The sequence below is a fragment of the Colletotrichum chrysophilum genome (assembly GCF_026319265.1).
Source record: "Colletotrichum chrysophilum strain AFK26 chromosome Unknown scaffold_209, whole genome shotgun sequence".
In the NCBI taxonomy this organism is placed as follows: Eukaryota; Fungi; Ascomycota; class Sordariomycetes; order Glomerellales; family Glomerellaceae; genus Colletotrichum; species Colletotrichum chrysophilum.
The window spans coordinates 1-24,231 of record NW_026517496.1 but is presented as its reverse complement, the minus strand read 5'-3'; the positions used below and the strand labels follow the sequence as shown (position 1 = coordinate 24,231).

At 54.0% G+C, this 24,231-nt stretch overlaps 5 protein-coding genes across 5 annotated transcripts; 2 read left to right on the top strand and 3 right to left on the bottom strand.

Moving 5' to 3' along the window:
- Positions 1-716: 716 nt before the first annotated feature.
- On the top strand, positions 717-2,633 carry COL26b_013169 (uncharacterized protein; the record flags this gene model as incomplete). Its single annotated transcript, XM_053185792.1, has 1 exon — positions 717-2,633. One exon carries the CDS (start codon positions 717-719, stop codon positions 2,631-2,633), a length of 1,917 nt encoding a protein of 638 aa, XP_053030258.1.
- Positions 2,634-4,598: 1,965 nt separating this feature from the next.
- Positions 4,599-7,042, bottom strand: COL26b_013168 (uncharacterized protein; the record flags this gene model as incomplete). The annotated part of the gene is made up of 7 exons (XM_053185791.1): positions 4,599-4,752; positions 4,811-5,205; positions 5,268-5,333; positions 5,389-5,549; positions 5,609-6,021; positions 6,079-6,768; positions 6,879-7,042. 7 exons carry the CDS (start codon positions 7,040-7,042, stop codon positions 4,599-4,601), a joined length of 2,043 nt encoding a protein of 680 aa, XP_053030257.1.
- Positions 7,043-10,507: 3,465 nt separating this feature from the next.
- On the bottom strand, positions 10,508-12,539 carry RCO1 (transcriptional regulatory protein rco1; the record flags this gene model as incomplete). The annotated part of the gene is made up of 5 exons (XM_053185790.1): positions 10,508-10,735; positions 10,789-11,256; positions 11,314-12,202; positions 12,270-12,351; positions 12,407-12,539. The coding sequence occupies 5 exons, from the start codon at positions 12,537-12,539 to the stop codon at positions 10,508-10,510; spliced, it is 1,800 nt and encodes a 599-aa protein (XP_053030256.1).
- Positions 12,540-19,361: 6,822 nt separating this feature from the next.
- Positions 19,362-20,518, top strand: COL26b_013166 (uncharacterized protein; the record flags this gene model as incomplete). The annotated part of the gene is made up of 3 exons (XM_053185789.1): positions 19,362-19,612; positions 19,672-20,253; positions 20,311-20,518. 3 exons carry the CDS (start codon positions 19,362-19,364, stop codon positions 20,516-20,518), a joined length of 1,041 nt encoding a protein of 346 aa, XP_053030255.1.
- An 883-nt stretch (positions 20,519-21,401) lies between these two features.
- On the bottom strand, positions 21,402-21,788 carry COL26b_013165 (uncharacterized protein; the record flags this gene model as incomplete). Its single annotated transcript, XM_053185788.1, has 1 exon — positions 21,402-21,788. The coding sequence occupies one exon, from the start codon at positions 21,786-21,788 to the stop codon at positions 21,402-21,404; it is 387 nt and encodes a 128-aa protein (XP_053030254.1).
- Between the last annotated feature and the right edge of the window lie 2,443 nt (positions 21,789-24,231).

Genomic DNA, 24,231 nt, shown 5'->3' with positions numbered 1-24,231 from the left:
TAGTTAGCTTGCTTGCAAGCCGTTGCGATCACATTTCAACGACTCTACCCACGGCCATACACGACCACCCCTATCGGCCTTCGTGCCTTCCAAAGAGCTAGCATTCCGATACGCATAACCTGCTCATCCGGTGCCAACTCGGCTCCCCTCCACCGTCTCCTCTTGAATAGGACCCGGTAGCTTCGCTTCGTTCTTGCGTATCAGCCTCTCAGCGCCGATCTCGCGAGCCACTTCTTGACCTCCGGGCATCGTTCTCTCCTTTACCCACAATACTTGCTTTACTTCAATGTCCTCCTAACGAACTGTTTTTGTCTTTTCTCGGACTTGCCGACGTCCCATTTCGCATAACGACCAAACAACATCATCAACAACCATCAACCAGACCTTCGCTTTCATTTGTCCGACAACAGCCGAAAAAAATACCCATCAATGAGCCTCTGACACGTACGAATAGGAGTTAGAAACTGCGTTGTTTCCTGTTAGATTTGTTCTTCCACATCTGTATATTTGGGCAAAACCGCCTCTTGCCTCCTTCAGGCAACCTGTCGACAACACCGCCTCACCCTCGACATCTCGACCGCATTCGATTCCGCCTTCCTCCCAGCAACGAACGACTTACCGAGCGGGGAAAAGCTTGCTTCACGCCTGTATCATTCTTCGTCACCTCGTTGTTTCTTCGTTCGGATACCCTTGCTCCCATCTTTCCTCTTTTCGACATGGCATGCTTGAGAGACGACTTTCAAAATGGTGTGTTGCTCGATGGTCGGTACAAGACCATTTCTCCCCTCAACCATGGCTCCTTCGGCATGGTCTTCATGGCCAAGGACATGCACACCAGCGAGACCGTTGCGATCAAGTGCCTGACCAAGAAGGCTGCTGCTGATGATGCCGGCCTCGACTTCGCCATCGACGAGAAGTCTGAGGAGCTTGCCCTTCACGGCCGGCTCTCACACCCCAACATCGTCAACCTTCTCCGCTCCTTCGAGACCGAGGCTCATCTTTACATCGTCCTCGAGTTTTGTCCTCAGGGTGACCTGTATGAAGCTATTCGGAATGGTCGCGGACCTCTCGAGACCGAACACGTCCGGCAATTCATGCTGCAGCTCGTGGATGCGGTTGCCTACATTCACGCCAAGGGTGTCTACCACCGTGACATCAAGCCTGAGAACATTTTCTTGACTCAGTCTGGTGCCATGAAGCTCGGAGACTTTGGTCTGGCGACTACCGAGAACTGGACTCTTGAAACCACCGTCGGCAGTGATCGTTACATGGCTCCGGAGCAGTTTGATTCTGCTGGTGCTGGTTACTCCCCTGCCCAAGCCGACATCTGGGCCATCGGTATTTGCCTCCTCAACATTCTTTTTTCTCGCAACCCTTTCACCACTCCGACCGAGGCGGACCCCCTTTTCCTGGACTTCTCTCGGGACAAGCAGTCGCTCTTCGATGTTTTCCCGTCCATGTCCCAGGACACTTATGAGGTCATTGTCCAGTGCATGAATTTGGATCCTAGGAAGCGGTCACTCGTCGGTGCCCGCGCTGCTCTCCAGCGTGTCATCAGCTTCACCACAACCGAGGAGGATGTTGACGACTTCTGCTCGGCCAACCGTCATGTCATGGCCAGTGCGAACCGCGAGCCTCTGCGCACGCCTTCCATTCAGAGCCCTCAGATTGACCAGGGTGCCTTCCCCTGGGCCAAGGCTCTGCATGCGAGCCCTCCCCAGCCAATTCGCCAGCTCAGTGCCATCCCCGATGACGAGAGCTACACTGAGGATATGTTCTCCAAGTCTGGAGAAACATCCGACTGGTTTAGCTCCGCGCAAACACCTTCCATATCTTCCATGCTTGACTCGAGCCTTGGAGCGTCAATGAAGTCACTTCACATTGGACGCCCCATGAAGGCTGCGCCACGACCCATTCCTAAGGTCTCGCCCATGGCTGGATCCCTGCCCATCACCATGGCCAAGCCTAAAAGCAACTTGTCTTCGATGTCCTTGGTGTTCGGCCGTAAGGACGCCGTCTCCAAGAGCTGGAGTGATATGTGGGATGAGGATGAGGAGGAAGAGGAGGCCGAGCGAAACAGGCAGATGCAGTCCCTGCAGGAGCTGAACTCGAGGACCTGGAGTCATGACAGCAAGATGGACGAGAACGACGACTCTGAGACTGTCGACGCGACGCCCATTGCTACCACACCGCAGCGCTCGCACCACGACACTCACAAGATTCACAATGACATCGACAGCGACCTTGCGGCCGATGGCTTCTTCTTCCAGGAAGCCTCTCCGCCGAAATCGAGGCCCATGTTGTCTACTCGTCAATCTCCCCCTAAGCGAGTGGAGAATGACAAGTGGGCCAAGTTAGGGGCTGCTCGTCGAAAGTATTCGAGTTCGACAACAAACAAAATGTCTGGCGATTTTGCTCGACAACAACGTACTATTGGGCTGGGATACAATTCGTATGCAGCGGGAGTTTGGGATCACAATGCAACTCACAACAACCACAACAAATCGCCTAAGGAAAAGGCTAGGGAATGCCCTTGGAACAAGGGCAGAGATTGGAATTATTGGCGCCGGGAGAAGCGCACTGATCTCGCAGACGTTGAGTGGGTTGGTGGCTGGCAGGAAGCGCATTCCTAGGCGGGTCACCTCTTGTGGTTGGGTTAGTCCTACAGGGGCATTGTCGGGTCCTTTGGCTATCTGGCCGTGACGGTCTGGTGGTCTCCGGCATCGAGTCTGGAACCTGTTTGGATGATGAACTCAACTCGCTTTCTGTGTATTAGATATCTCCAGATTAATGAACAATACCAGAAGTTACCCACTCAATCATATCTGTCGATTCGCAATACTCGTGACATACGCAACGTACCGGTCCTGGGGGAAAGACGGTAATCACTTTGAAAAATTATGTTGTAACGAATGCCAAAGAAAATGGAAATAGACAAGCGCCAGGTGACATTTAGTTCAACTCTCAACGGGTCGCTACGCTCTAATACCTTCTTCCTGAATTACTAAGTAGCGAAGAATCTCGTCCACACTGCGGACTCCATGTGCAATGAGGACTGCTGGGCGAAGCAGACCCCTCGAGGTTCCACCATGAATCTGTTCTGACAACAACGCTATATACTACTATACCCGACGTGAAAGCTACAAGGTGAAGGGGGTTCACGACCAGCCTCAGTTAGTGCAGATGAAGAACGCGGCTGGCAAGGACAACACTTAAAAATCCGTGTTGACGATTGCCTTGACGAGCAGATTAGGAGGTACCGGAGCCAAGAGATGGACCTGGAAGCGTCAATATGCATCTTACACAGAAGGAGAAGGAGAAGTTAAATTAGGGAGAGGGGATATAGCAATGCTGACAGACGTACGTGGACGAGACCGGTACATGCTGCGAAAACCACAAAAGTCTCCAGCAAGCATGAGCCAACCCGAGTTCACCGAGACGGGTATTCTTGAAGCTCTGGCTGCCGGCCACCCATTTGGTGAAACACTCTGCACTCCTGTTCTAGCAACATGGTGCCAAGGAGACCTTGTTCATGAGGTTGTGGACCAGAAGAACTAGGAGGATACTACAAGACTTGAATGAAGCACCCCAGGGACTACACTTAACTTTGTTTCTCATTTTCTAATACCCAGACAGTAAATATGTAGTTGCTAGTGTTTGTAACGTCGGGGCGATTGTAGGGAAGGAAATGGTGTTGAGAGACCTTTGTCCAACACGCGGTATTGTCATGATGAGAGCGGGTCTGGAAGGATTGGCTGCAGTCACCATGTTAGAGGGTGAGCCGGATGAGAGCGAAGCAGGTCCTTTAGTCCTGCTCGAATGGTGTGTTTGTCTCAGCACAAGGCTCTCTCATTGGGGCCGCCCCGATGGCTGTTCCAGAAGACCTCGTTGCAGCCTCTCTCAAGACGTAGACAAGACCACCCACGTCCTCTTGTTGTCAAGGCCTTGCTCTTGTCTCTATGCTCGTCTCTGCCATGTCTCTCGGCCCCCGCTGTTCCTCCTACTTCTTTGAGCTCGTTGCAAGCTTTTCTCTAAGCAAGCTTGGAAGTCCAGGCAAGAAGGTGGTTAAGGTGGGTACAAGATAGACAGCTTGAGTGGTTATTGGAAAGGAGGTGGCCCTTCTTTGAAATTACGCATTTGGTCAGACCGAACGTAATACAAGGTGTAGGGGAGTCTATGCTCGAACATGCGCCCGACGACGACTGACCTTACGGACAGGCTAATGCTTCCGTCGTGTACACTTTGCGAGTGGCAACAGCAAACGCAGATAGTTATCGCTTGCCCAGATCTGGACGTCAAGTCACTCGCACGTCGCGTGAGTACTAGCACGAGATACTGGGTGACGTAATAGCAATGGAAAGTCAAATGAAATCAAGTTCAGCATGTATTCGTGTATATCTACGGTATCCCTCACATCCATATGCAGTCTACGCCGAATCCCAAACACGCAGCAAGCATCGCATAGCTACACCAAACAAAACGCAGTGAAACGCGGCATGCAGTGTTATAACCAGATGTCGCCAGCGCCATGCAATGACCAGTCGACAGATGGGACGCCAGATATGCATGTCAAGCCAAACGTAATAAGCTCTAGGTCCCTACTCCGCGCCTATGAGGCTCTTGGGAAGGAAGGCCCATACGGTACCCACAACCGACAACACCGTCGAGATGGTCATGAGAACGTAACACAGTAACCTCTCCCTGGCTGAGATCTCCTTGTCGAACAGCTTGACGTAGAAAGCCAGAGGCAAGCTGTGAAGTGTCAGAGAAAGGGCTTGCTTAAGATGAATAAACACGAAGCTCCACTTACAGCACACAGATCGTGAAGCACAAAGCACTGCCCATGAACGCCATTATGCTGTCAAAGGCCGGGAATACGATGGAGATGACCAGGAAGACGAAGATAGTGACAACTCGGACGGCAATCTTCATCACCCCACGGAATGTCGCCGACCGACCCACCATGGCCTGGTTGTCAGAGACGGCCTGCTGGTGGATGCCCGTCAATACCTCTAGAGTAGAGATGATGGGTCGCGCGTTGAGCGGAATCTTGGTAAGAGGAATAATCGCGATGAAGATGCATAGCAAGAAGTTGAGGGCACGAGGATACCCGCTGGTTTGGAGGATGTTCGCAGTGATTTCGTCCATGACATTATCGCCGTACATCAGGAGACCAACTACGGCCGTGAAGGCGTCCAGGAGGTACTAGTAATTCGACGGTCAGTCCTTGTGCAGGACCGGAGACGATCACAGGATGCATTACTTACCACAGACGAGAAGACCGTCTTGACAGCCCTGGGATATTTGTGAGGATGGCGCATATCTCTGTAAATCTGTGACCCCGATGTTAGATTGCTGCTACGAAACTGGAGATTAGCAGAGACTCACGTTGGGAAACACGCTGTGACCGCCCCAAGGGCTCATGAGCAGGCCAAAACTTAGGGGTAAGGTGCCCCAGTTCGCCGGGAAAAGATACGTCGTAGCAGGCTCAATCAGAGAGCCAGGTGTATTTGGCTTGATGAGTCCGTCAACGACTAGGATCAATACGACTGCAGCAAGTTAATCGAGCAGCTCTTGCACAACAAGGAGGGGAAAAGGCGTCACTTACTACTGAAGCAGCACAGAATGCCAATAACGCTGGTGAAGCTTAGCAGTCTCAAAGGCAGGAAGTTGAGAGGGATCATGACCACGGAGCAGATAATCTTCCACATATTCACGCTCAAGAAACCCGGGAAAAGGAGAACCAGAGAGTCGGCGAACAGCACAATGAGAGCCACGCATGCAGCTAGCAACTCCATGGTGAACAAAATACTCGTAGCAATACGGGCATTGCGACCGTACGAGATGTAGGCTAGATCAGAGAATGTGATCAAGCTGGCATCCAGATCCATGCACTTGGCGAGGAGTTTCGCGGTGTACGCCGTCACGGCAGCCGAGCCCGCCAGAACGACCATGCCGCAAATCCAACCAGCATACTTGATACCCATGGGTAGACTCAGGAGACCTACCCCAATTAGAACGCTGCGCTGAACGTTAGACCTTGTCTTGCTGACTTCCAAAGACCTGGGATTCTCTTACTTGATCGAGTTGAAAATGGTCTGAGGTAGCGTAGACTGACCCTCCACAGTGAGGACAATCTTGCCATCCTGCTCAACCTCCTTCACCAAGATTTGAGGGTGTTCACCATCGGGCACATTTCCACCCTCTTGCTGTTGCTGGCGCCACAGCTCACCGGCCTGAGCCATTGACGGCGCGTCAACGTCGGATATCGTGCCATAGGTCCGGTACGATCCGTAACTCCCGAACAGAGGCGGTGTTGCCAGATGAGGAGCAACTGCAAAAATTGACTGCGACGGCCGGCGGCCGCTGCCAAAGCTCGATCCGTGGAAAGCCCCCGACATGTCAGCATCGACAGCTTTGCGCTCCCTGTCGCGGAAATCGGCTGGAGAAGATTCGTCGACAACGGCAGACGCCGAAGAGCCATTCTCGTGCGAAGAACCGGCTCCATTTTCGGGGGTGGCTTCTAGATGCTGTCTCAATAGCGAGGTTCTCGGGTGGGACTCGGGCTCGACAAGGCTACGAGAATAGTCGAGAGCTTCTGCTGACGAGGAGGCAATCGGTGCCTGGTCGGGTGCGAAGACGAAGGAGGGCCTCTGGGGAATGACTTCGGCAAAGCCAGCCGCACGCGCCCAACTGCGGGTGAAGGAGCGAATACTGTTGACGCCGCCAATATCGGTGATGGCGGCGAGGTGTCGCGTTACAGATGACCTTGAAGCGGGGAGTTAGCGGGGAAGGCAGCACGAGACCAAACATACCATTCAGCAGCGAACGACAAAGATGCTCCCAAGTAATAAAGATGATGAATAAAAGAAACTTACCTTCGACGACGCAGGCCATGGTGACTCCCTCCGTAGGCATTCTCCTCGTCGTCGCCAAGAAGCGACTGGTCTTCAGTGACGGCGTTGGAGTCGATACTCACGGAGCGCTGGGGAGAAGCACCCCGTTCGTACTCGTCCCACGTCGATGGGTTCCGGGAGGACATGGAGAGCCGTCGTCAGGTACAAGACAACGCGACAGGCGCGAACTTGGATTCTCCGAAGAATTGGCACCGATGAGGACGCGAAGACGGGAGAGGCGCGCAGAGAAGAAACGAGAGCTTTCTTCAGGCGCGATTCGGGTTTTTTTTTTCTCTTTGCCAGCGCGGGCGTTCAGACGTGTATATAGCACACTAGCACGACGCACTGCCTTTGCCTTGGCTACACAATGGGCAAAAGCGTGTATCGATAGCTCGCAAGTCTGCCTTCCACCACCCCTGGCGGTCCAAGTGGAGACGAGTCGCGGGAGATTGAGATGGTGCTAGTGTAGTGGGCGTTCGGAGCCAGGTTGTCGCAGGTAACGGATGATGTTCCAACTGGCTGCTCCACGTCGAGTGGATGAGGGGCGGACGACAGAGATAACAGTTGAGGTTACGTCGCGTGGTGAGGAGACGGGATGCCCGAAGTCTCGATGTTGAAGGAGTTTCTTGCGTGTTCAGTCTCGTTCGGTCCCTAGGAAGAGAGGGAGAAATTGGTCGAGGAAGGCAAAAAAGGCCGGAGTAGGGTTGCGCAGAAGTCGAGAGAATCGACAAAAAACTTGTCCATGCTCGGTGCCAAGCGATTCCGAGGGTGGGGGAGTGAAGACCCCGGGACAACCCAGGAAGTCGATGGATTTCTTGCCAAGTCTGTGTGCTGAGAAGGCGGGATGGGGAGAAGCTGCAGCTTTAACAAAACCGAATCGGATGGATCACGGTGCTATGCCCGTCCGTGGGTAGTCGTGCCATGTGGTGGTGTTTCTTGGTATAATGCGCTCTGGACTGCATGGGAAGATTAGGTTCGGTTATTTGTGCTTCTCTAGTCATTGGACGTGCCTGTTCCGTTACTATCGATCTATCTACCAAGGGGAGGGGACGATGATGTCTCGCAGATCAACATCATTACATTACGGAATCGAACCAACCTGTGGAGGTGGGCAGCGTACTGAGGCATCGCAGTATCTGGAACGTCAGCTGGTATCTTGATTTTTTTTTTTATGACGCGGGCTGCATCGTCAAAAGTTGGCTGTCTTATCGCGCCAACTCCTCTGGTTGGACAATGCCCTCCGTCAGCTATGCGACGTGCAGGGCCATTGCAGGCTTTTTGCAGGGCCTCTGGAGCGGAACGTAGAACTCACCCCAGCTCCACCTCTCTGCCTAGCTGCATGCCTAAGGTACCCTAGAGGGCACCTTGCCTACCTAGGTAGTCTGCCGCACCACCGTTGCCTCGACCTCAGCGGCCGGCTGTTCCTCTGTCCGCCCACCTCATGCAGCACTACCATTGCTTGCTTTTGTCACTTGACTCGGACTCGGCCTTTCCACTTCTGCCCCCCTCCCCCGGAGGCTGTACTGTGCACACTGCTTTCTGGACATGATCCGGCACTGTGCTGGCTCACGGTACGGCCTCTTGGCGCCAGCACTTCAGTTTCCACTAATAGGTACCTCGGGTAGAAGCAAGAGGGAACTTCCTCGTACTCTACCACTCACCGCTACTTGCATAAGCACTCCCACCTAACATGCCATCCGATGACTGAGACAAGTTCATGTAGTCAGTGGCCATTTGATGCCACCACCGACTCAAAAGTCTCTCCCAACTCTAGGCCGAGGACGTCGCCTTGATTAACTCTTCCCTCAAGTAGCTAGAGACTGAGGGATTATTCTGTAGCTTCTTCATCACGGACGGTCCGTCGCGCTGCTTTTCGCCTGTAAAGCTTACTTCCATCTGCTGCGAATGCTCGAGCCTCTCTGACTGGGCGAATGTTCGTTGTAGCAACCCAGATATGTTGCAAATTAAACCCCATGACGCGAAATCGATCTTCAGAGACCGTCTTTTTCGACCGCGGGCGGCCCCGTTGCACGGTCCTCACTTTCTTTGTCTCGGCACCTGTTCAAACCACCGCTTCTTACCTGTCCACAACTTACTAACTCGAATACCCTTTTGGTGGTTTGGGAAACATCCGGTGAATTAGCCTTGATGACGAGCTCAAGGCGATGCGTCTTTGGGAAAAGGACCATCTTGGGGAAAAGCGGTCACAAAGTTGCAGTATCCAAGGACTACAGTTGAAGACAATTCATACCTGCGGCTCTCAACGTACCTTAGCAGGCTGGGGAGGTTTCAGAGATTGACTACCATGCAAGAAAACTTGGGCTTCCCACAATTCAGCCCGGGAGGTCCCTTACCATGGAACCCAAACCCACACCTGACTGACGCAAACTAACTATGTTTTCTTGAGCTCCTGTCCAATAGCTTGGGTACGTACGGCTGCACGGACGCTGTCAGTGCAGCAGCTTTTCGCAGCCACCAAAGACGGATAGTATTTTGTGCAAAAACGGGAAGAAACACGCTCGCTGCGCGAAAATTGACGTTTACCGTCATGGAAACATCATCTACCGATCGCAGATCCGACGAACACATCACAGGAGCCCTGACCCCGATCCTGCACATCCTCGACAGCTTCAACCATCGCAACAAGAACCAGCATCACGTCGCTCGCTGGTGGACCCAGTTCGACCTCTTGCGCCGCGCCGTCAGGAGACTCCACGACGCTCTCGTCCTTCGCATCCAACACGCTCAGGCCCAGGGTCACAGGAAGCAGAAGCAAAAAAACTCCAAACGCAAACATGATCTAGATGGAGATGTCACCACCAGAGTGGAAACACTCATTCGCCAAATCATACCATCTTCATTCTTGTAAGCTAATGCGCCTCCGCTCGCGTTTGCTCGAAACTAAGTAGTACCAGAGCCTTCACGCAACTTACAGCAGATAATCAACACGCTGCCTTGGGCTTGGTCCTCATTGGTGTTTTGGCCGGCATAAACTCTGCAATGGCGTCTTTGGTCCCTGATTGCGTTGAAGAGGGTCACCATGAGCCGCCTGCCGCACTGTCAGCAGCCCAACCGACAGCCGCGTTGGCCAAAGACACGAAGGGAGCCTCTGGTCCTGTAGATCTTGGCATAGCCATTTCCCGAGATCAGCTCCAGTTGGGTGCAAAGCCACAGTCCACCCTAAGGCCGGAAGGGAAGGAGACCGCGAAGGGGAAAAAGCGCAAGATGGTTTCCCCGGTAGAGAATGCTGGCCCCACCAGATCTTTAAAGGACAATAAAATAGAGAAAAAGCCGAAGAAGTCGAAAAAGGGGGATGAATTCTCGGACTTGTTCAGTTCACTCATGTAACTCCTGACCCTTGCTACGACAATCAATACTCAAAACTTCAATTCTGTCATTAGCGACGGCTATTTGCTGCGAGATTCCGACGTATCACTACCCATGCGCCCTTACCGTCCTATTTGTCTTTGACTGAGTTTATCCCAAGACATTGGGAGGGACAATTTCCGCCTCAGACCCTTGACTACGAACCACACTACAACGGCTATTGGTATACATATTCGTCCGACAAATCTCTCCATCTCTGGTGTCTTCACTCGCCGTCCAGCTGTTTACTGAACGCTGCGGTAGGACCAGATACGCGCCCGCATGTCACCCGAGCCAGTAGCGAAGTAGCCGCCAGTCGGGCTAGGCGCAACTGAGATGACCGAGTTCTTATGGCCCTGGAGCATGAGTTGGGTAGCTCCCGTGCGCGGATCCCAGAATTGCACACCACGGTCCTTGGAGCCAGACATGACCCAAGCAGCGTCAGGAGTAAGAGCAACCGAAAGAACGAAGTCCTGAAACTGTTAGCTAGAACACGCTTCAAAGGACATGTGATACTGATACTCACTCTGTGACCCTCGAAGGTCTTGACGCACCGTCCGCCCTTGGGACCAGGGTTCGGCAGACCACGGGGCGTGCTGAGCTCCCACATCTTAATCGTCTTGTCGAGACTACCGCTGACAAGGTCTCTGCCGTTGGGAGAGAATGCTACGCTGTAGACACTGTCCTTGTGGCCATCAGGGCCTTCCAGGCGCTCAAGCAGGTAGCCCTGGTGAATGTCCCAGACGCGAACGCTCTTGTCGAGTGAGCCAGCAGCGACGTATTTGGTGTCGGGAGAGATGGCAACAGTGGTGACACCGTCCTCAATAGTGAGGGTGAGAGTGTTGGTGCCCTGCTCGATATCCCACAGACGGACGGTTCTGTCTCCACTGCCGGACGCGATCGTGCGACCATCGCGCGCGAAGTCTAGGGAGTAAATGTCTTGCTCATGGCCAGAGAAGGTGTTGCGAATCTGTCGAGATTGAATGTCCCAAACCTACGAGAGGTTGTCAGCATCAAGACATTTAGTGGCCGCCACACTTAATCGACTTACTCTGATCAACTTGTCCTCGGCACCGGTGGCAAGATACTTGCCGTCTGGGCTGAAGCAGACGCTCCTGATGTAGAGATCGCCGGTGATATCAACGCTATCGTCCTGGAGGACACACAACTTTTCTCCAGTTTGAACGTCGTAGATCTGGGCGGATCGGTTGCATCCGGTGGCCACGTATTTGCCGTCGTGACTGAAGCGCACGCAGCAAACAACAGACTCATGGCCCAGAGTGTGAACCAGGTCAACATCCAACATACGAGGAACATGCTGGTTGAAGATTACGAACCAGTCGTGACCCGATTTCTTGGAGTGAGGGGGTAGGCGATCCGGGTCAAGATCACCAAGGGCGTTACCCACCGGGGGAGCATGAGGGCCCCCCATGCGGGCGTGATCAGGCGTCGGGTGGCTGACCTGAGGCGACTGGGTCGCGCCGGGGAAAGGGATCGGGGTGTTGATCTGGGGAGTAGCGGGCCCAACGGCGGCAGGAGGTCTGCCGATACCCCGTCTGCCGGGACCCGGAGATGCGGTGCTCTGGGGAGGCTGAGATGCAAGACCGTTGGATACGGGGCCTTGGGGAGGATATTGTTGGAAAGGAGGCTGCTGCGACTGCGGAGGGGGGGGAGGGGGCGGGACGGGGAGTCCTGGAGGGCCCTGGGCCATCTGGTGCTGCGGGCCCATCTGCTGGTCCTGGGGCGGAGGAGGAGGAGGAGGGGCCAGCTGGCCCTGACCACCGCCGGTCATGATGCCGTTGAAAAGACCGTTGCCGGGGGCAATGGAAGGAGGCTGTTGCGACGGGCCGGCATGGGGAGGAGGCCCGCCGATGCTGGGAGGCGCGTTTCCACGAGCTCCTTCGAGCTGGCGGCGGAGCATCGCGATTTCTTCCTCGTACCTGTTGGAAACTCGATGGTAAGTATTCTGTAGACTTACGCCTGGGATGGTGGCATCGAGTGACGTACTTTTGCTTCAGGTTCATCTGGGCTTGCTCCATCGCGTACACCTTTTCCCTCACAAGCTGCATCTCTTGAACCTGGGCCTGGACTATAAACACAGTTAGTGTGCTAGCGTTGATGGAGGCGTCGGGCGCGTCTCTCACTTTGATGCTCATAGCCCTCGGTGGTGCGCATCTGCGAATCGAACTCGGTCCTGATCTGTTCGAGCAGCTCGTTGAGGCGGGCAGAGTTGTTGGGGGGCACCGCGCCCATGGCGCGATGCGGATACATGGACATGGCTGCGATTGATGTTTGGAAGACGTCTCAGTGAAGACGGCGTGTATATCCGTCGGCCGGGAGAAGGTCGGCGATGTTTGATCACAGGTGTGGATGCTGGTGAAGATGAAAGCGAGCAACCGGCGATCGGGCGTCGACGAAGAAGATGATCAGTTTGGTGACGATGGGTGGTACTTGGTGGTCGAAGCTCGGAAAATTTGGGCGTCGCCGCAATGGGCCCCCTTCTGCGTTGCGGGTGCAGGAGAGAAGGCGCGGGTTACCTAAGGCAAGGTCTGGGGGGGGGGTTTCTGGCTGCCAGCGACAGCAACAGCGAGAGGCGGCAAAGCCGTCCAGTCAGGGAGACGCAAGTGGATGCGCGATGCCAATACGGACACCAATGCCGTCAGGGTAGGCGCGTGTTGAAAGGGATGTTGGTGATGATCGATTGAGGATGCCGATGATGCAGCGCGCGCGCGTTGAGGTTATCACGGCGGAGACGGGAAAAAAGAGAGAAGGAGAAGAAAAAGCTCACGTAGGCAAGGAGGAAGGAAAGAGAGGACCTGAAGAGGCTGGCGAGTGGAAAGAGGAGACAGCCCAGGCCAGGTGAGGTGTGCGTGTGTGTGTGTGTCCAATGTGAGCGCGTATGTGTGTGTGTGTGTGTGTGTGTGTGTGTCCCGGCTAGGCGCACAGGCAAAGAACCAGAGGCAGAGACGAGCACACTACACTGGGTCAGAGACGGGGAGCCGCCTGCCCTGGCCCCTGGGGGAGGAACTGCTCTGTGCCCGCCTGAGGTGGGACCAGGCGCACGCCAAGGTACGAAGTAGCCAGCGGAGCGACTCTACATCAGAGGCGTGTCGACAGGTACAAGAAGAAAGACTTGCTGAGCGTGCCTCTTTTGGTGTGGGCTGAAGTCAAACTGTTAGCGTCGATTCTGGTACCGGCAGGGGCAATGGAGCTCCTGGAAAAGAGTACCTACCGGGAGACGGATACCCTGCCAAAGCATCAGGTCTGTGCGCTTGGTTGTTTTTGGGGGTGAGCTGGCTCGAGACGTGGGTCCGTACCGTCCATTCCCATGTGGCGCTTGATTCCCTTCCAGAGGGAAGTTTCAATCTGGGTGGTGCGTGGGTACGTGGGTACTCAGCCAGCGGCGACTCAGAGTTGCGGCAGGACACTGACCGGGGCAGGGGCAAGGGCGGCTCAGCTCCACTCGTGTTAGTGCTCGGAGTGGAGCGTTGTCAGTGGGGTGCAGCTCTCCGCGGGTGGTATGTCTTAGGTAGGTACTTGCATCTCATGTAGGTAAGCCCAGTAAGGTGGGTAATGTACATACATGCCTTTACCTTTCGTCTAAGGTAGACCGACCTAGAATGGAGGCGTACCTTACCTGCCATGGCGGCCCATGTCGCGGTTTTCGTCCCGTCACTTTACATAGGTAGGTATCCGTAGGTATGTAAAGGTAAAGGCAACAACTCACCTAACCTCTCAATCGCAGCTTTTGGCGCCTCGACCCCGCGCAGCCTTGCGAGAGAGGAGGATTTGACTCATCTGAGTACTGGTGTGTGACGGCCGACTGGGCGCGTTTCTTTATGGATGGCGTTATGTCTTTGTCTCCCTGTGCAAACCATGTCCAACCTTGAAGAGAATGCCCCAGCTTGGCTCTCGCCAAAGCCGAATGGCTGAATATACTGTGATCTCTTATATGAAGCTCGGCCACCACCCGCCGATTCTTCGAAAGATCTTTGATAAGTAGATGGTGGCTCGTCTGCAGTTGGGTGCGCTCTGCAAATGGGCTCCATGACCCTCAGCCGCGGAACGTAGCTCGGCATTAGGTTGGTACATTATCGTGGACGAATGTCACGATGAGATGGGCATAATATGAGCACGTTGCTGGTCAAGGACGACAACGACGAACACAATGCTGATCAGTGCAAGAGACGAGGATGGGCGGTAGAGATTGCATGCATTTCACGTTCGCGACTCATCCAGCAGAAGTATCCGCAAATTCGGGATAGCAGCGAAGGGAATCGGAAGGTATGGGACGAGATAGGACGGTGATATGGGATGGTACGGGATGGCGTTAGGCATGATGGCCAGGCAGGGTTCGCTGTTGCGGAAAAGGCAAAAAGGGTAATCATCGTGAGATGCAGCGGTGCAGCCTGCAGTTGCGCCGTGGCACTCAAGTACGATGGCACAAGGCGCAAGTACAGGGGTGGGTGTGAGAGGGTGTGGTCACTGGCGTGCGGGTGACTGAGAGCTTGCAGCCAGCTGGGCGTGGGCACGCAGTAAGCACGTCGGGGTGTGCAGATTTGGGGGGGGGAAGGGGGTTTTGGGGACACTGGAGAATGTTCCATTTGGTGAGGTGAGACAGAGGGTTTGCCAGGCCGTGGCAGCTAAGCTTGAGGCGAAAGTAAGGGCGGGTCGAGAGGGTTGGCCGGGTTGGATTGGGGGTGTGTGAAAGGGTAAGGGTAAATAAATGTGCTAAGATGGTTAAGGGGAGGGGAGTTCAACCGTCATGGACATGGTCAGGGTCAGGGTGAGGGTGTGAGGAGCAGGATGAGGGTTGTGTCTGTGGTGGATCGTCTGGTCTGGTCTCCGCCGCGCAAGATGGAAACGAGGGAGAGTTTGACGACGTGTGAAGACTGGAAGAACCTGCACCTGCCTTGTTAGTGCCAGCGTATGATTATCGCCGACGCGTGCGGAACTGCTAAAATGGCTGCTGAATGTGGAGGAGGGTGCCTCGGATTGCAGAGCGTGAGGCATGACATGACGCCTTGCAATATTTTCTCGGTGAGTGTCGGTGAGGTCAATTTTATCATCATGAACGGATCCGCAACGTTCAATACTCCGATGTACAGTAGCTGGCGATGGTGCCGTGGGTATTTCATTTCATGTCTTTCCTTTCCTAATCTTTGGTCTTTTTTTTCCTCTTCAGAAATATAACACCATTGGATTTCGCAACATGCAGCCTACCTTCCTTAGCTCTAAACTGGCGCATTGGCCGCACACCCTGCCGTGCCGGTGTCATGCCATGCTATGCAATGTCTGTACCACCCAACCGCGATGGGCCGCCAGCTGCAAAATTTATGGCTCGATTAGCGGCGGATACGTGGGGTATTCGGAGCTGCAAGTTGCAACAGTGGGCAATCATTCATCACACACCACCATTGCTTGACGATGCTTGCTTTTTTCATCTCCCATTTGCACCGCCTGCTGCCTGTTCCGGATGCGCCTCTAGCCTACGGATAGCCATTCGACGTTGATCGGATCAGAAACGAGACAAGCCGTAATTGCGAAACGCATACAACAAGCGAGCTAGCCAACGGCGCGTAGTTGCTCGACAACTCTTGGATTGTCCGTGCCGGGAAAGCGATAGTCAACTTGGAGATTATGTTTTTGCATACCTTACTTCAGTAGCGATGCGGAGGAATTCGTGCAACTGTGGCTCAACTTTCATCAGGGTCGGGAGGGATTACCGATGGTTGCCGGCTGACCGTCCATGGTTTCCGTCCTATGTTTCCAAGGTTCCAAGATGCCGTTGTGGCACCTCTCCAAACAGAGCCTACTTCAGACGCAACTCCAATGCGCAATCTGCAGTACTGGCATCAGTGTTTAAGTTGCAGAGTCGAGTGGAAGGCGGCGTAGACGCGGTCGGACACAATATATAGACAGCGAAATTCTCCATCAGCCGTCGGCCGAGGAATCGGGCGCACTTGGGGGTGCCATAGCGTTGAAGAGCCAGATAGGTGGTGGGTTAGGTGAATTCAGTCGGCAGGAGGCACGAACATTTTCCCTCAGGTAAGATATCTGAGGCAGGGATAGTCTGCCCGAAAGGTCCGCGGCGCTCCATGCTGTGGCCTGAGGCAAAATTGGTCGGGTCCAAGGCCAGACGCCGGCAATGCAGCCGTCGGAATCTGCCGGCCGAGTCTCCCCCGTCGTCCGTCGTCCGCCGTCCATCATCCGTCGTTGGTCGTTGCCTGCGTCTTAAGATAGTCGAGGAGTGTGGGAATCTGGGTTGTTTTCATGTCGTCTCTCGGGCAATGAAGTTGAAGTATTGGATACTTTTCAGGGTCACCTATGACATAGGGACGCACTGTTCATAATCTCACGAGATAGTCATATAGTACCAGCCAAAAGCTCATAGCAACAATAGGCATATTCGCTCTGTATGTGATGCTTCTTCAACGGGGCAAGCCAATTTACTTCGCAAGTGAAAATGGCGCTTCGAGGAACTTCGATGCTTGAAAAACATGCTATCAATTATGATGATGGTGACTACGCGCGACTGCATATAGTTCATATCTCTTTCCCTCATCGTTGATTGCGAGCTATTTTCTGATGGTGCACTACTACTTAGTAGTACTCTGAGGCTCATGCAGGGTGGACGCTCTTGCGGTGTTTGTAGATCCAGTCCGGGGTTTGCTCTGCTAAACGAGCAATCGAGTCACGGGTATCATGCGACATCAAAGACACTTGTCGCGAAGATCGACCGTCTGCGACTGTGATTACTACCCGTATGTTATGTATTCAGGATAAATCCCCAAGAGATCCCTAGGAATGTCCACCGAGATTTCCCAGTGAACGCGAGTGACACTCGGCCTCAGGTTCGATCAAGTCACGAACACAGCGATGGGATACGTCTACCGTGTAAGGACAAGCTTCTCGTGGGTTAGGATCATGAGTTGAACAAAAGCCACCGGGTCAGAGGCAGGCGGTCAAGGCTGGCAGAGATAGGCGACCAAACATGGCTCGTTTCAACAGCCTTTGGAAACGTTCTAGACGTCGCTTGCGGTGTGTGCCGACTCGCTGGGAGGCGCAGGTTCCAAGATCAGCGCAGCAACGCAGGGTTGCCATGAGAAGACACACCCGCCAAGGTGAAAGGGAATCAACATCAGGTTTATCAGGTTTATTGCTATCGCGTGCCGTGAGCGTGAGTGGGAAATCGCCGCAATGTCCGACCGAGAGGGTTTGCGCCGAGAAGAAACAGTAAGTGCACTGTCTGTCATCAATTCAGGGGAACGCGGGGACAGCAAAGGGGTAAAAGGGCATCGTCATATGGCCTTCGTACGTTGATCATGCCTGCAGGTCAGCGCTCAGAAAATGATGGCCAAAGTCGGTCTAGCGGCAACAAGTGGATCTAGTGGCCGGTAACCACGACTTCCGAAGCAGAAAAGTCACGTCACTCCCTATAATCTACATGGTCCATGGCCGTTGGTATCCGGCCCAATTGCCTGGGGCCGAAGTGCCCGACGCGCCGCACAGCGCTGGAGCCAGAATAGCGGAGGACTGGGACAGTGGAAATATCCGTAATGCGTTGGGGAATGGGAGTCGGTGTGTACACTACGACGACGTGCTTCGAGAAGTTATGGAGGCTGTGGCCAAACGGGTTGTGACTGACAGCGTCCGGCGTGGTGGTGGCCCGATCATTGGTGGACGCTACTGCGCACAGGAGGTGGAGGAGGGCGAGATGCAGAGATCGCTGCGAGATGTCATTCATTAGGACGGCCCGTGAAAGAGTAGTGGCGTAGCAGTTTGCAGGCGTGAGGGTGCGCTCGAGATGTTGGAGAAGTACTTTGAGCAGTGGGAACGGGATCCGAATACGAAACGACAGGCGGCCGTCGACAGCGGGAATCTAAGGAACTTCCATGTGTGAGGTGAATGATTGTTGGGTGGTGTCAGCACCCTTAGGGACCGCAGCACGGTAAGTGTAGCGTCCAGGGGCAGCGGCCAATCAGAGGCGTCAATGGCTGGGCGCCAGTCCCTCCATCACGTCGAACCTCACCCAAAGGGTCAAGATCCATTTCCCGGGCCGGGAAGTCCATGAGTTGGATCATGCCATTCAAGGCCGAAATGCCGCCCAAGAGTAGCTGGAGCAAAAGAGAAACATCCCATTACAAGATTGCCCTCAGGCAGCGTCGTGTGATGATGGTGAGGGCGAGTCGGTGTGCGGGCTGCGTGCGGGAATCTCCAGGCTGTGTCAATAAAAAGACAAGCTCTTCCCGCCACATCCAGCTCTGCCGTCCTGCCTCCCTCTAGTGCAGCGTTGTGTGGCCGTGAGTTAAGCAACCATCTCATTCCTCCTTTCCGCATCTCGCATTCAATTGTCATCTCACCTGTCGTCAAACCTTACGGATCCTCCCAACTCTGTATCCGTACAGACAGAACCCTTACGGATACGCAAGGGTCGGTGGCTGCCTGTCTCGAGGCCCGGGACCCTTAGGTTACTTTAAAAGTAGTTTCTGTACCTTGCGCAGGCCAGACATCATACTTTACCGGATAGAGGGCACCTGAGTTCCAACTCCATCCCTCCGGACAAGAACAGCTTGCTTGGCCTTCGGCTGCCGCTGTCACTGCTTTCGCGTTGTCATCCTCTTCCTCTGCCTCGTCCTCATCCGTCGCCATCTATCTCGGGCACGCCAAACGCCCGTCGAAAGCCCGTCTGTTGCGACGCTACTGCCGACTTACAGCAATATCCTTGCCTGCTGCCGCCGCAGTGCAGACACCGCCGATCCCGCCCCTGGCTGCTTCCCACCACGCTCAACCTGGCGGTCCCATTTAGAGGCAAATTGCTCCCCTCTTGTGGCCCCAGAATTTTTTTCACCAAAACGTCCGATAAGATCTCTCGGAGCCAACGATATTCCCGAGCTGCCCCCCCAGCATCTCGCCTGCCTGTCTCGCCTCGACCTACCGCGACTTGTTGCGCTGCAACTCGCCTAACACTTACAAAATCGTTTCGCGCCGCTCCCTTCCGCGGCACTCTTCCTCTCTTTCCTCTCTCTGTCGTCACCAAAACATCGGCAGCTGGTCGCAAACCCCTTTAGAGAACCCTCCTCCGCATCCGACCTCGCCATGGATATCGTTCTCGAGGTCGTCGACACCTTCGTCGGCGACAAGATCTACGCTTCTTTGCTGCCCGCCGGCGCAGCCCCTTATGACTTCCCCCACACCGCTGCCAACGCCACGGCGCAACCGCTCTCGACATGGCAGTATAAGCCCGCGACTCACTGGCTTCATCTCGAGCCCTCTGAGGCCGCCTACATGAGCGCCTGGCCAAGAGACAGCATGTATCGCCAGTTCACTTCGCTCTTCCTCGTCACCTGGTATGTCGAAACTACCCTCCTGACTCGTCTCGTCCGATCGCTAACAACAAGGTTCCCAGGATCTTCGGACTGCTCAACTACTTCGTCTTCGCCACCCTCTCGTACATTTTCATCTTTGACAAGAAGACCTTCAACCACCCCAAGTTTCTCAAGAACCAGGTGTGGCTTGAGATGAAGCAGGCTAACAAGGCCATGCCCATCATGTCTCTCTGCACCGCCATCACCTTCCTCGCTGAGGTTCGCGGCTTTTGCAAGCTCTACGACACCACTGAGGAGGGACCCGGCCGTTGGTACGACTGGGCCCAGTTCCCGCTCTTCATTCTTTTTACCGACCTCTGCATCTACTGGATTCACCGCTGGCTGCATCTGCCTTCCGTCTACAAGCACCTTCACAAGCCTCACCACAAGTGGATCATGCCATCCCCCTACGCCTCCCACGCTTTCCACCCCCTCGATGGTTTTGCACAGTCCGTCCCCTATCACGTTTATCCTATGCTGTTCCCCCTACAAAAAATGGCCTATGTCGCTCTGTTCATGTTCATCAACTTCTGGACCATTCTCATTCACGACGGCGAGTACATTACCGACAACCCGATCATCAACGGTTCTGCCTGCCACACTGCCCACCACCTTTACTTCAAGTAAGTTGTCAACCCTTTTAGAGAGGTTAGTCAAAGTTGCTAACAAGGTATCCACAGCTATAACTACGGCCAGTTCACCACGCTGTGGGATCGTCTTGGCGGCAGCTACCGCAAGCCCGATCTCGCATGGTTCAACAAGCAGACCAAGATGTCCGAAGAGACTTGGAAGTCCGGCATCAAGGACATGGAAAAGATCCAGAAGGAGGTCGAGGGAGACGATGACCGCCAGTATGGTGCATCCGTCGACCAAAAGAAGAATAACTAAGAGTGAAGATGCTCTTGAAACCGTGGCAGGCTTTTGTCACGAAAAACGGCCAAAACACTTCATCCGGCGCTGGCAACGGCTGCCTACGACTGCATTATAAACGCTTGTAATACCTGGACGTTGCCAGACTTTCGACTGTACATATGAACCTCAGCACTTTTGCATGATGAGGTGAAAAGGTGGATGAGGATGATGAAATGACTGAACATGGGGAAGTGCGCCCTTGACGATCTGGCATCTCGTATGCTCAGACGAGTTGCAAGTACAATAATATCTAGTGGCATAGTCCAGTCCCTACCATAGATGGTTCTGGATACCTATCAGAGATTGAGTTATGATGAGTCAGGGTTAAAGTGGTGGTGACATGCACTAGCACGATAAATCAGTTTGGGAACGTTAATCAGCATGAGATTTTTTTTTAAAAAAAACCACATGACATTGAAAGCCTGATTATCAGTTGCTCAGCTTGTAACGCTAGAAGCCAACCAACCTTACATAGAAAAGAGACCCTCGGAACGATTGAGATAAAGCATCGCGTCCGCCTCTTGAGCTTTAATAGAAGAAATCCCAATCCTAAAGAGGGAAGCACACTCCGAACGCCAGAATTCTCCACGCCAGCAGGATATATGAGAAGCACACGAATGAACCGAGGTGATAAGTTTTGTCGGAGACGACGTGTTGGGTGGGTTGTTGTAGTCGCTTCATAGCAGACCATATTGTGATTGGTGGCATCGTTGAAGGTGGCTTCCTTGCGTCGGCGGGCGCGAAGACAGCTCTCCTCCTTCAAAGATTGGCAGTCGTTGTGATTTCTCTTACGAAAGATATCTTATTTCAGGACGCTTTTGTATGCTTGGATGCCTCGAACCAACTGTCATCCATGATCTTAGCTGAAGGTGACGGCCTTGGGGTCGAGCGGCCGGCCGTCAGGACCGATGCCGTTGGCCTTAAAGCGGTTCTCCATGTACACCCTACGAGCCTCGTCGAACCTCATTCTGCGCTTCTTCATGATCTTGAGAATTTCGGCCTTGCTCCGATCATCGAGGCCTGCGCGGCTGTCGCCAGACTCGACGTTGCCGCTGAGGTCAAATGTCGAGCTGGAGAGACCCGCCTCCATGTCGCCGGTGAAAGTGGAGGGCAGGCGGGAGTAGATGTAATCGCGGCCTGGAATCGGTAGGTTCGGGAGGAAAGGCTGCCAGTGGGTGCGGGTGAGGTAGAGGACCGTCGCGATGACGAGGGCGAAGAAGGATACCGAGTAGAGGAGGTAGGACATGGTGTCGATCGGTTGTTCGGCGTCGCTTGAGAGGTATGTTGCGGGGATGTCGGAGGATCGTGAAGTCAGAGTGCAGGCGACAGCGGGCGCGCAATGAGGTAGGTTTCAGCGACCAAGTCACCAGCCCCGTTGGGTTCGGAAGTTTGACAGGGGGACGTATACGCGATCAAAAAAAAATGTCGTGAGGTTCGCGCTGCTTAAATGTGAAAGGAGTTAAGTCGGAGTACACAGAGGAAACAGGATTCGCGAGGTATCATGGAACAAAAAAAAAAAAGAGTATATGTGCGAAACGACGAGAAAGACTGCCGTTTGGTGAGTTCAAGCAATCATGTCGGGCCCTGTACAGGCGCGGGGATTCCGGAGACTCCTGCTACACTGTAGGATCGGTGAAGCTTGTTAAGGTGAGGAGTGAGGAAGGAGACGGGTTGGGCAATGTGCGATGACAGGATGGGTGTGAGGTGAGGTAAACTCTGGGGCCCTTTCCTGGGCTCTCGGGGCTGTTACCACCCCGTGCATTCCGTCTGATCCAGTGGCCTTAGAAAGGCGAGAGCTCTCGGGCAGCCTCAGCGAGTCTCTGTCACCGCGCAGGCGGGCTGCTGAATGTCTGCTGGGCCCCACTTAGAATGCCAGGGAGGTACGTAAGAACGCAGGCGCAGTCCGCAGGCGCGCGAAGAGATGCGCTGACACGCCCTTCGGCCTAGGTACCTAGGTAAGGTAGGTAAGGCACGTCACGTGAAATGCCTGGCGAGACCTGATGCTGCCCCTCTCGGGGTCCCGGGTTCCCTTGGTCGGGGAATGATGCGCACCCGGCGGCGGGAAGGTCTGGGCCTGCCCTGCGGTTCCATTGCTGAGGCAGGCTCGTGGAGACAGGCCAGATCGCTGGGTCACAGTTTCAGTTTGGCCAGAAACGATGATGTCTCTCGACGAAGCCTTCCTAGTTATTCACTTCCATCTTACCATAGGACAGCTGCGCTCCGATAGCTTTGCCCCAGGCCGACCATCTGTGTCGTAAGGTTGTGTATCTCGGAGGAAGAGGCACTGCAATCTGACCGAACAAGGTCAAATGTCGCCGCACCGTCCGTGATGGACATGCGACTGACGCAAAAGTCAATTTGCGTGAGACCCAATCGCCCTGTTCGCATAATCGCGGATACTAGTAGTGAGCTGGGAGACCTTGCACTTGTTTCTTTCCAGTGATGCATTAGCGAGTTAGTTTTACCCGGCCTGAGTGGGCAGCCTCCGACTACGACCCAGCTGCTGCACTTCGGTATTTGACCATGGCACAGCGACGCTTTACATCAATGCAATGGTCAGTCATACTGAAGAGATGCCGCTAGAACCACAAGCACATTTACCACAGACCACGTGTACATCATTGTCCTGGTAGAACAAACAAACAAGCAACTCCCAATCTTGGCGTAAACTACTAAATATACACAGCAAACCCGAATTTGGGGTGACCGCGGAGCCAGGAGATGCCGTCTTGCGGGCAGTTCCATTTTACATGTGTTGCCATCGACCAGGCCTGGTTGTTTTCATTCCTCTCGAGATATAGTCCTCTGGGTTGTCGTCGTGGGCTTTACAAGTTTATAGGGTTGTCCGCACTAGTTGAAAGCACATGCTACATGAGTTTTATCTCTTCTGCTTCGCCATCTATATGCCTGTGCGAGTATCATCGAGTCATCTATATCGAGCTCTATGTCAACCATGGTCCCGGTACCGACCCCGCTGTTACTTTCAATCTACCTCTTCGTGCCTGAAAGGTGCCGGCTTTTGGTGATCGCCATAGAATAAATGTACGATAAAAGTCATGAAATTTCAGTACGAAACATACTAAATCATCAATAACCAATCCCAGTTCTTGTGGAGCAATTGGTGAACCGTATGTTCAGATGCCGGACAACGGGTTCAAGGAATGCAGATAACGATAAGCTGGGTCGTGGGCTACAAGATGCAGTGGCAAGGATTGTGACTTGGAATCACCAAGGTGTACGGTAAGCACAGTTAGCAAGCATCTCAAGACCCGGAGGACAAAACTAAAGGTACAACAAGTACACTTCCTAGATCCCCAGAGCCCACCGGCTGCAGCGCTGCACCGCCTTCACTAGCCACATCCGAGCTGTCCCATCCGGGAGGGCTTTGCCCGGGTCGGGTGGCTCAGTCGTAAAATGAGGGTCTTTTCTAGCGCTAGTCCGTAAACTGAAAGCTAAGCGACCGGTTTTGCGATTGCCCACACACTCGAATTTACCTCATGCGTCGGCCGTAGAGCGAGAAGCTGAAGGTGTTCATCAACCATTCCGTGATCCTCGAAAATCAGTCAAAATGGCCGCCGCTCTGCCCAACGTTTCCGCCGACCTCATCTGGGAGGTTGTCCGTAAGTTGCAATCTCGTCACCCCGTCGTCTGAACGGAAAACGGGACGACGACACCACGGGGTTTCCCCC